The 12,736-nt window shown below is 37.6% G+C and overlaps 1 protein-coding gene across 1 annotated transcript in view; it reads left to right on the top strand.

Annotated features, from left to right (window-relative positions):
* The first annotated feature begins 892 nt into the window (after positions 1–892).
* aire (autoimmune regulator) overlaps positions 893–12,736 on the top strand; it is a 28,572-nt gene continuing 16,728 nt past the window's right edge. The window contains exons 1-5 of the mRNA XM_057857583.1: positions 893–1,030; positions 5,636–5,810; positions 5,950–6,054; positions 9,769–9,834; positions 9,910–10,017. Coding sequence (XP_057713566.1) covers positions 893–1,030; positions 5,636–5,810; positions 5,950–6,054; positions 9,769–9,834; positions 9,910–10,017 — 592 coding nt within the window. The remainder of the gene's footprint in view (positions 1,031–5,635; positions 5,811–5,949; positions 6,055–9,768; positions 9,835–9,909; positions 10,018–12,736) is intronic.

Genomic DNA, 12,736 nt, shown 5'->3' with positions numbered 1-12,736 from the left:
TGTGTGCTTCGGGTCAGTGTCATGTTGGAAGACCCAGGCATGACCCATCCTCAATGCTCTGACTGAAGGAAGGAGGTTGTTCCCCAAATCTAACAATACAGGGCCCTAGTCATCTTCTATTTAATACAGTGCATTCGTCTCGTCCCATGCGCAGAAAAAAAAAAAAAAAAAGCCTGATGCTACCACCCCCATGCTTCACAGTAGGGATAGTGTTCTTGAGATAGTACTCATCATTCTCTAACAGGTCTTTCAGGATCAGAATTCGTGCTGATACAGGTGTTCAAATACTTATTTGCAGCTGTATCGCACAAATGAAATTGTTAAAAAATGATGCATTGTGATTTCTGGATATTTCTTTTTAGATTATCTCTCTCACAGTGTGGACATGCACCTACGATGAATATTTCAGACTCCTCCATGAATTCTAAGTGGGAGAACTTGCAAAATTGCAGGGTATTTAAATACTTATTTTCTTCACTGTATAGGTATTGTCGTAATACATCAATATAATTGACGCAAACAAACAGAAATCACTGAGTCACACATTGTACATCATGCAACACATATGCTGTCACGCCTTGCTGTTAACACACATAATCCTATGAAAATGAAACATTAAAAATTTAAACTGTAATACCGACTGTAACGTGTCATGGTTTACTGGTTTTACCCATTGTAGCCACATGAACACCACATAAGCTGCTAAATACAGTATTAACAATATTATTTGGAGACTTACTTTCAAGCAAGTCAAGTAAAAACTATAGGCTACCTTATACCACAAAAGATGCAAATATTTTTTTTTCTTCTTGAGGCCACACCCCATCCTTCACAAACAACTCAAGTAAGGTTGGGTGTCCACCTTATTCGTGTTGCATGAAGCAAGTAGATCATGGAGGCCCCGGGGGACTCTAAACTCGGCTTGGTCTTAAAGGGTCTTCGTACTGATATCGCCATGGCTGTGCACGACGCCTTCCCTTTGCTTCACGGTTTGGCTGACAAAAACATCATCAGCGAGCAGATGCTAAAGGTGAGATGCCGTCAGGGATTTTGTGCTCAGGGTTTCTCATGGTAAGCTCTACGCCATCTTCAGCATAGCAATTTGGGGTTATATACCAAATTAGTCAAATTTTCATGGAACAAAGCCTTTGGCAGTGTTGTTAATCTTACTTTTAAAAACTAATTAGTTACAGTTACAAATTACTTCTCCCAAAAAATAGTTGATTTAGTTACCTTTTTGTAAGAGCTAAAAAAAGCTTTGTTGTTTTTCCTGTTGTACTGAAACCACACCAAACCATGACCCCCGTACCGAGGTACGTACTGAACCGTGACTTGTGTTTATTGTCACACCTCTAATATACATAGATATACAGTATTTTTCAATATGCAGGTGAGGCTCTGAATCTCCTGCCTGTGCTCTAGTTGTTTTGATTAAAAAAAAAAAAAAAAATCGAACAAGGTTCATGGATACGTCATTCAAGAAAAGTTTAGTGCAAGTGACTATTTTTGGTGATCAAAATATGGATATATTATATTGTAGCGTCTACAAGTAAAACGCTAATAATGGACACTCAGCAGGAAAACGGTACATCATTTTCAATTAATTGTATCCACCTGGACGCCATGAACTGTTGCCCGGGAGTTTTAGATGACGCTCCCCACGCTAAATGCTAATGCTAACGAGAACGCGAATGCTATACTCATCCGAGGCACAGAGGCAAACATCACTGCATTTGCAACGGCCTCAACACCTCCTTTCCTCCTCCCCCCTCCCACTCTGCACTTTCCAGGTCAGCCAGGCAGGTGGATGTGTGACAAAATCAGACAACTTGCTCTTCAGTCAACCAAATTGTAGTAACGCACTAACGTGCCCCTTCATATCCTCAGTAACGGTTAACGTAGTTGCAAAGATGGGAAAAGTAATTGATTACTCACTACCAGAGCTGGGTAGTAATGCGCAGTGTTGTTAATAACGGCGTTACAATATAACGGCGTTACTAACGGCGTTATTTTTTTTCAGTAGTGGGTAATCTAATTAATTACTTTTCTCATCTTGGCAACGCCGTTACCGTTACTGAGGACGGAAAGGCATGCGTTACTATGCGTTACTATATTGGTCGAAAAGTCTGAGGGAGACGGACTCACCGAGACGACAGAGCAGAGCAGGAGCGGGGAGGAGGCAAGAAAGTTGTGACGCCGAGCAAACGCGATGCTAGGTAGCTCCAATAATACATGTTGTAGCCGATAGCCGACAAACTACGCCCGCATGCTATGGTAGATATGGTAGACATGGTAGATATCACATGTACTGTATATAGATATAACTAGATGCAAAATGACAGACATGGCATTAAATGCGTTAGTAGACAGCCGCCATCTTAAAGCAGTAGACTTTTTAGGACGGCTCTGTTGTAGAGAACCTTCCTAGTGAACCTAAGTAACTTTTTATCTAAAATACTTCTAAATCGGCAAAATCTTGACTTGAATCTATCTGTAAATGAGGAAACAGTTTTAAAACTTTCATATGTCGAAAGTAGAGAAAAGGGAACTAATGCAATAATGGGAGCAATTTTAACAACTTTTAACAGTTGATTCAGGGTAAAGGGTAAATTACGGTAAAGAATTGGGCTCGGGCCAATTGTACCAAAAACCTCCACAAAAAACTTCACATAGTGTGGCCAATGTTTTTTTTTTTTTTTTTTTTAAGAGGAAAAAAAAAAAAAAGTAATTATCACCAATTACTTTGCCAAGTAACTAATTACTCTTACATTCAGGTAATTGAGTTACTAACGCAATTACTTTTTGGGAGAAGTAATTTGTAACTATAATTAATTACTTTTTTTCAGTAAGATTAACAACACTGGTAATGCGTTACATGTACTCCGTTACATTTACTTGAGTAACTTTTTGAGACAAATGTAGTTCTAAGAGTAGTTTTACTAAGCCATACTTTTTACTTTACTTGAGTAGATTTGTGAAGAATAAAAAAACGCTACTCTTACTCCGCTACTTTGGGCTACACAAGAGTCGTTACATTTTTCCTCTTTATTCGACATATTAGATTTATTATTTTTTTGCCAGTGGTGCCAAGAGTAGCTCGACTAATTTCACAAATGAAACATCACAACAATTATAACATGACTCCAATGAACCAATCAGACGTAAGCTTGCAGTTCAATGATCACTCACACCTGTTCATTCACGTGGCGTCTTTAAGGCACCATAAATAATTAAGTAGTTGACATCAAGTGCTGCTTAACATGACTCTAAGCACGAATTTAAACCTCTCTCCCAGTTTTTATTTGGCACCGATTGACCACGGAAAACCGGAGATATGATCCTTTTAATTTCATAATAGTAGCTATGAAGGAACTATTTTCTCAACTAGGGGGCACTCATGCTCATTGGACGAATAATGCTTCATGTCTGTCTTTTTTTTTCTCTCTCTCGCCGGAATTAATTTTTTTTTTTTTTAATTTAAATTTAGTTTAATGTGGCTATATAAATGTATTGTACAGTTTCATTATAACAACAGTTTATAAAAAAATCAATAAATAAATAACAAAATACCTCAAAAATATTGTTTCCAAAGGAAAAAAAAATCTAACAAAAATAGGCAGTTACTCACAATGTTACTCATTACTTGAGTATTCTTTTCACTGGGTACTTTTTTACTTGTACTGAAGTACATTTTTGGATGATTACTTTTACTTTTACATAAGTAGAATTATTTTGAAGTAACACTACTCTTACTTAAGTAAAATTGGCTACTCTACCCACTTTTGCTCACGACTGAAAGAAAACAACGCCATTAGAAACGCTGACACTGTTATTAACAACAATGGCCTATGAGTTCATTGATATTTTCCTGGGCAAGTGAATATTTTTGGTAAACTAAAAAACTTAACCCCTTAAAGACCTGGAAGCCACATGGACATCACATTTTGGGTCACACATGGCCTACATGACCCCCTACATGTGCAGATGCAAGGGCGTATGTTTGCATAGGGACGATAGAGACATAACACTACCAACTTTGCAGGATGCTCAAGTTATTCCCACGAACTGTAAAGCAACCTTATATGCATTCAGTTATATAGGTCAATAAGATTATCTTCCCATATGTTGCAAGGATAGAATTGACCCTACCATTATTAAGTGAACTATTTTCATTATGTTCAAACTCACATTTACCCCTTTTCACTTGCTGAATATGCCGGTCAATCCCCCCCCCCCCAAACACACGTTTCATTGGCTAATGGCTTGACCCACCGCCGACAAACACACGCACGCACGCTCACACAAACACAGCCCCAAAAGAAATACATGTCAAAAAGCATGCCACCTCCTCCAGCCACTTCGAAGAGGAGTGATATTAGAGGTTTTTGTCAGCCAGCAGCAGCCACTCAAGGTGATTTAAAAAGACGCCAATGTTGTGGAGGTGGGGAACACACCACTAATTCTGCTACTGAAAGTCCGACCTGCATCAGAGTTAGCATAACATTAAACTGTGTGAACTTGCTAACCTGCAAAATGCGAGTAGGAAGATGCTTAGAGAGAAGTGTCCTTCTGTTTGTGTTTTCTACTGTTAACGTTAATTAAGCTTTGAGAAATGTAGTGAACTCTGCTGGAAACTATATAGAACTAGAAAAACGTGAGCATTAAGCTGCTTAGAGAGAGAGGGGTGCTGCATAACCTCATATGTTGATCACACATACACACAACAATAATAATTAACTATGTACATTTAAGAAAAAAAAAAAAACTTTTTTTGGGGGGGGGATTCCGCAAGCTACCCACACTAGCGTTGCAATCAAATGAGCACCCCTGATTTATTTATATCAATTAATTACGTTCATATTCACGAGCAAAAAGTGTACATGTAGGTTATACTGTTATATCGTCCCTACCAATGTTGAGACCAAACCTACGCCCTTTGTGGATGTCAGTTGTCAATTAATCCTTTGGCTTTTCCCCTCAAGGGTCACCACAGCTAAGCAGTCGATTCACCTGATAGATTGATTGGGCACAGAGGTTCTTATGTCAGACGCAATTCCTGACGTAACCCACAAGCGGAAAACGAACCACAGACTCCACAATGGTAGCAGGGCGCTCAGACCACCATTTAAACTAGGAGGATTGGTGGGGAATGGTCACGTGTCAGTGCCATTGATGGGACTAGACGTCCAATCCATCCATTCAAAATGGTTTGGACATCTAGCGCCGTCGGTTGGAGCCAATGAGTTAAAATGAGGGTTGAATTGTTCACATTATCTTGAAGGCGGCACATTTTTAGTCAATTTGAATTGTTTGCATCAATCTGCGCCTTGGAATTCAGTGGCGACTATTCGAAAGTTTCCGCCACGTTTCTTTTTTATTTTTTTGGGAACAAAAGTCACCTGAGATACCACATACACAGTAAAGTAACATTCTGCCTAGTTTATTGCATCGCCGACCACAGATTTATTTGTTTGGTGTCAACATTTTGTATGAAGAAGATGAGTGAAAACTCTACATGCATTGACACTGCTTTTTATGGAAATGGACAATTTACCTGCAGGCCTAATGAAGAACAGCTCTATGAAAAATAATTGGATGGATAATTCTGAGGACATTTCTGTGTGTAAATGGTTAGGACGCTTTGGATCAGGAGACACGAGAAGGGATCCACAAGACCGTGTACCAGCTGCTTTCCTGGGTATTGGACCGGAACGCCACCACCATCCGGGCCTTCTGGAAGAACTTGAACAAGACGTACAACCTGGACAGCTACCCCAGATTGCGAGCGTTACTCGCACCCCAAAATGGCGGTATGAGTCATTCAAAGTTAAAAAGTGCCCCAGCTCCATACAACCTGGTGAAAACTTTTTAGGACTATTTTTTTCTCCCCCATTTGATTGATTCTCACGTCAGTTTTTGTATGATGAATTAACAATAATTACGATGCAGCGGGCGATGTTGCATCTCTTCAAAGCAAGAGGACTCACGGTAAAAAGAGGAGACACAAGGACGCAGAGGATCAATATCGCACCAAGGCGAGCCAACACTATGCGGGTAATGATGTCACTGCCTCCGCAGGCAAAGTTATTGCTGTGTGAACCGTTTGATGCTTATTGTGCACAATTTGTCACAAATTCAGATGCATTTAAAATGTCTTTTGGATAGTGTATAGATTATTTTCAATTTTTCCAAATTATTGATTCGCTTTTATGTGAGGGTATTTTTTTTCATGTATGCATGTACAGTATTTCAGGCATAAACACACAGTAAGAGGTACAAACAGTTAAATAAAAAGATCCAGCCAAAATGATTTACAAAATTTTCTGCATATTGGCAATATTCTTGGTAAATATTTCCAGTTCAATATTTTTTGTAAAAAAAAAAAATTCAATGAAAAGTAAAATGATTATCTTTAAAATATTTTCTAATGACAGTATACATTTTTATTAATGTAAATAAAAACAGTACTGTATATAAAATGAAATCTAGATATATTACACAACAAACATATGTGTAAAAATTAGGGCTGTCAAATGATTAAAATTTTTAATCGAGTTAATCACAGCTTAAAAATTAAGTAATCGTAATTAATCACAATTCAAACCATCTATAAAATATGCCATATTTTTTTGTAAATTATTGTTGGAATGGAAAGATAAGACACAAGACTGATATTTACATTCAACATACTGTACATAAGTACTGTATTTGTTTATTATAACAATAAATCAACAAGATGGCATTAACATTAACATTCTGTTAAAGCGATCCATGGAAAGAAAGACTTTTAGTTCTTAAAAGATAAATGTTAGTACAAGTTATAGAAATGTTATATTAAAACCCCTCTTAATGTTTTCCTTTTAATAAAATTTCTAAAATTTTCAATCAAAAAATAAACTAGTAGCTCGCCATTGTTGATGTCAATAATTACACAATGTTCATGGTGCTTAAACCCATAAAATCAGTCGCACCAAAGCGCCAGCAGAGGGAGACAAAAAACACAAGTAACAAGTTGACATGACACTGTGCTGTCATTTTAATCTGTTTGAGCGGAGCATGTGCGTTAATTGCGTCAACCATTTTAACGTTACTAATTTAAAAAATTAATTACTGCCCGTTAACGCGATAATTTGACAGCCCTAGTAAAAATGTTTGTAAAAATTGTTTTTTTACAAAGAAGTAAGGAGGCACACGTACATCAATATCTAAACTGTAAATACATTAAAACATTTCATTTAAAAATATTTGGCGGAAAACACAGACAAGGCTGAAAAAGCAGTTACTGCTCTTGCAACCCTCTTTAAAATAAGCTGTTGTATTTTAAGCCAAAAGAACTGCTGTGTTTGATAGAACAGTATGTCAATATGCTGTCATAGCAGATTCATGGCACATTAAGTCCCCGAACAATTTTTAATTTGTCCGTTTTACCCTGGAGACCCCCGTTTACAGACGTCACGCAACTGCTTGTTTCAACCAAGCCATAAAAAGAAGCTAAGTAATTAGGGCCCGAGCACGAAGCGTGCGAGAGCCCTATTGTAATACAAAGGATTTTTTTTTCTTGGCAAATGAAAATGGCCAATATGGAGGTCTGAACATGCTCGAAAACTCACCAAAATTTGCACATACATGCGGCTTTGCGTAAATTTTGATAATTTTACCTTGTTGCGAAAAATGTGATAAAATGGCTCAGTGGCGCCCACTTGAATTTTTAAAAAAGGCTTCTCCATTTAGGTTTTTTTCGACAGAGAGCAATGAAATTTGGGGAGTCAATACCTTGTGCAAAACTGCTCCAAAAAGTCTTTTGCACCCATATTCCAAACCTAATAGGAAATCGGATATTTTTTATTGAATGTGAAATTTTTATCGATTTACAGGGTGCACATTTGAGACCTTGTCGCCTAGGGCATTAGTTCGATCGTCCTTAACATTGGTGAAACTGTTTATGAGACATAAAAGATCCTAAGTTAGGAAAATTGGGAATTTTCATTCACGGGCCTGAGCGGGGCGGGGTGCCAAAGTCGGCCATTCATGTGAGGTATCCTATCCTGAAGCATTGAAATATTACCCATTAGGCCTGGCGCCCACTTCAGGGGTTCCTTAAGACGTGTGCAGGTGCCTGATGAAAAATGTTGAGGTCTTGTTGAAGCAGAGGGGTCCAACAGGAAAGTGAAAATGACCGTCGCCATTTCGTCTTGCCACAAATTCTGAAGTCATAACTTGGCAGACATACAACTTTCCGTGCTCGGTGAGAGTCGTCCTGTATGGGTCATTTGAATCAACCTTACAGTGCCAACTAGTGGCAACAGAAAGTCACTTATTTTACCTACATATATCCAGTTCTTTTCAAGTTGCTCATTGTAGTTTCAAGACCTTTTGTAATATTACATTTTAAGGCCCATGTCCACATGTCTCGATCTGTTGCCGTGACGACCCTTTGTTCACCATTAAAAGGAAGTATATTTTTCAGGGACTTAGGCAGCTTACAGAGCCATGGAATTTGGCACACTTGGTCGAATTGGCCCAATTAGAATATTCATTTTGGTTTTGAATAAGGGTGTCGCTGCACAGCTCAGTAGCGGCTCATTTTTGAAGTAGGGTTTTTTTCTCCTAGGTGTGTGAATTTATTTCTTATTCTAAAAAGAGAGGCGAGTTTCAAGCATGTTAGGTTCTCATAAGATGATTAGAAGGGGGCGATCTGGCACCAGCCCGACCAGCATGCCGTCCGTTCAGTCCTGCTTGCAGGCTTAGTTATATTTATTATTTGAAATGTCTGTCATTTTTAACTTAGAATCATTAAGTGATGTCTAATATTAAGTTAAAAAAACACAACTTTAAAAAATTATTCACTAGCATTTTAAACTTTTAAACAAATAACGTCACAATGAAAACAATTGTGTAAATAAGTCACGGATATCTACCTCATAACTATCGCTTAATTATTTTGGGGTTTTTTTGTTACTTTGTCATTTTCCCCAATATTTTAGATGATAAATAATCGATCAAAAAAAAAAAAAAAAAAAACCAAAAAAACGTTTAAAACAGTAAATACAGTATATGAAAAAGAAAATCTCGACCACTCCTCTACATCTGCGATTTCTCATCGCGACCCTTTTTACATTACTATGTTTCACCCATAAAATCCCCTAAAAATCCAGCTGTGGCCATTCACAGCTGTGTCTTGACATTCGATGATACATGTTACATGGAGGTTTTTGGATCGAAAAGAGGGAGGTACGCGATAATATCTCGTTAAAATCATGGCGTCTTTAATTATGTTCTCTCATGCTCTCACCTCTAGTTAGGGTTTTGCTGTTTAAAAAAAAAAAAAATTTTTTTTTTAGATGCCCACCTCTTCAAAAAAAAATTATCCCATAAAGTTGAGATTTGAAGCTTTCCAATTATGTATCACACATGCATATAGGACAGTTTTGAAATTCAAAACTCGTAAACAGATATTTAAATTAATGAATATGTAACAGTTTCAATCAAAACAAATCAGATTTGTCTCAGATCATTGCTGCCAAACACTTTTATGGCATATTTTATATATCTATTAGCTTCATCTGTGTTTTCCCAGTTCTGTTTAAATAATGAATTTACAGTTCTATAAGCCATAAACAGTTTTTGAATCATATAATAGTGTTAAATGGTGATTATTAATAGCCTAAGGAAAAAAAATGATCATTTTAATGAATGATATATTCATTAATTAATGCTTTATTTAGGAAATAATTTGTCACTGATGAGAAAAGTATTCCTTTCACTCAGGTGGTAAAGTGAAGCTGTACAAAATGAAGACTGAAGCTTCTCCTCTGCAGCAAACGGGAGACGAGAGTACTTGGAAAACACTTTGCCTCAACTTTCATGTTCATAAAATTTCGGTAAACTTTAAAATTTGACATTTTTCAGCTTCGGTCCAGAGAGGAGGAAGAGTCCCTACGTCTTCATCTGTTTTCTCCACAAACCAGCTGTCAATCAAGTGTGGACCATCATCAAACAAGGTCTTCATCTCAGACGGTAAGCCAAATGATTGCAACTGGACTTTTCTGGTCATTTCGGAAGATGTTTTACCTCTTTATTGGTTAACACAATGGCACTAGCCTGGGTCTTGTTGTGTAAATTCAGCGATTTATCCTGCAATTTAGGGGCAGGTCTGTCTGAGAAATTGAGAAGAATTTTTATTGCAGTACACTTCAAACTTAGAAACACCATGACACAAAGGCTGTTAAACTCGAAAGACTCGAGCCCCATACACAAAAAAACAATCTGGTGTACGCAGTCCACTGCAGTAAGAAATGCACAGATTGGTATATTGAAGAAACGAAGCAAGTAGACGTGTATCACACACTCAGCTGTTTACCTGCACGCCAAAGAGAAAGAGCATTCATTTGATGAACTGCATATTACCAAGAGAGAAGAATGCTTGTTTGAAAGAAGGCTGTGACATAGGTCATCTACATGAAGGTGGAAAGACCATCTCTAAACAGAGGAGATGGCTTACATCACCAACTAGCTCCCACATACAATGCCGTCCTTTCATCCATTCCCAAGAAACTAATTATGCCTCCAACAAATAACAAAAACAACACAGTCTCCTTTGACTGCAGAGGCACCTCCATTGGCTCTTTGCAAATGAATGGAATATTATTGGGGGAGTTTCCATCTTACAGTGACCTCTTCGACTGTGGCATCTTAACGTCATTTACATTCCAAAAGAATGATACCACTGGGGGTTAGGGTATGCCCCTAATTCGGAGGATAAATAGCTGTTTTTCCACACTAAATCCCAGGCTAGTGCTTTTCTAATAACGCTTTGTTCTATGAACGGATGAAGACTGCTCGGATGAGAGGCGAAAATTCTTTGAAGACAACCAGACAAATCAACTTGTGATCAATTCTATCCCCTGAGAATGATATGACCTGAATGAGTGAGAATATTCAAAGGATTAATGGTGAGGAGGTTTTGCATGTGTGTGTGTGTTCCTCACCTATCACCAGAGGCGTCACTAGATTTTAAGAACGGGGGGCTTAGCCCCCAGAAGTTACACAGGATGTAAGTGAACGTAGCATACAAGCACAAAACTTCATAAACAGCTAACAAAGACTGATAAATTAAGTTATGATAAGTCACATGGATTACATTTTGGGCACATACTGTCTGTAACAACAATGGCTGTAATTTCAAACCCTGAAAAATACAACTAATTACTTGAATTTATGTAGTTTCTGGGTCAGGCTAATTTGCCTTACACACACAGACACACATGCACATGAACAAATATCCAAACATTACATACATACATACAGTAGAGGCCAAAAGTTTGGATGCACCTCATTCAGTGCAACTCAAATAAAGGTCCCAACCACATCGATAAAGCAATAAATTCCACAAATGAACCCTGAAAAGGCATACCTGTGAAGTCAAAAACCCTTTCAGGTGGCTCCTTCTTGAAGCTCATCAAGAGAATGGCAAGAGTGCAAAAAAGTAATCAGAGCAAAGGGTGGCTGGTTTGAAGATACTACAATATTATACGTTTTTAGTTACCGTATTGGCCCGAATATAAGACGGTGTTTTTTACATTGAAATAAGACTGAAAAAGTAGGGGTCCTCTTACAGTGGGGAGAACAAGTATTTGATACACTGTGAATGGGAAAACCCATTGGTAGTGTATCAAATACTTCACCCCACTGTATATTCACAGTCTGGACATTATACCCATTCACGACGCTAGATTGCGCCAGATATCATTGAAGAGATGTTCTGTCATGATAGATCTCAGCTACTATCAAGTTTAACCAGTTTGCATTATTTTATTGCAATTTTTCCTTATTCAGATTTGTTTCAAGACAAGACAGTTAAACTTAACTTTGATGGTTATTGCAGTTATTGCAATTTTGTTGTTTTACCACAATAGATTGGTTTACATTTCAAAAACCAGAAGCCATTCATTTACGAATGTGATTTTACTTTAGTTTACATATTTAAATGTTTAGATATTAAGATTTGAATGAGGCAAAATAACAAGCCTTTTCTCTCAAATATATTGTGATAATCATGTTTCAGATGTACTGTAATTATTTTCTGTATAAAAAATAATTTGGTGTTCAAAAAGTCTTTTTTTTCAAACTTGAGTCTTAAAAAAGAGGGGGTCGTCTTATAATCAGGGCCGTCTTATATTTAGGCCAATACGATAATTAACCGTTCTTTGCTAAGTATATAATTCATATTCATAAAAAAAAAAAAAAAAATGAAAACGCACAAATGAGAAGGTGCTTCCAACCTTTCTGGCAACTTCATTGTGAATATGTTAGCATATACTGTATATATATATTTTTTGATTTTCAATCAAACAACACCAAATTATTTAGGGGGCCTTAAGAATATTTACTAACGACGCCACTGGCCATCACCCCCTTAATTTCTCCTCATTTCTATTTTCATCTGATGAACAGGAGCACTTTCCATGGGTTTGGTTGTAGGGAGTTGTCACAAAAGCAAAAAATATAAGCGTCAAAGTTATGCTCGAAAATCTCACAAAAGCCCCCCCGCCTCCCCTACAATTCTGCCCTGAAATCAAGCTTTTGCGAAAACTTCCTCATGTTCTACTGCTCATAACTACAGAACATTTTTTTCTAATCAAAGATGGGGGTGGTCCGGGCTGGACGTCTTTGGAGCTAGATTCCTGTGAAAACATCTCTCTTCCCGCACTTCTTGCTGCACCACCTGACTGTCATA

Source organism: Corythoichthys intestinalis, chromosome 14 (assembly GCF_030265065.1).
Source record: "Corythoichthys intestinalis isolate RoL2023-P3 chromosome 14, ASM3026506v1, whole genome shotgun sequence".
Lineage (NCBI taxonomy): Eukaryota > Metazoa > Chordata > Actinopteri > Syngnathiformes > Syngnathidae > Corythoichthys > Corythoichthys intestinalis.
The sequence above is the reverse complement of the archived record's forward strand: the minus strand, read 5'-3'. Positions and strand labels throughout refer to the sequence as shown.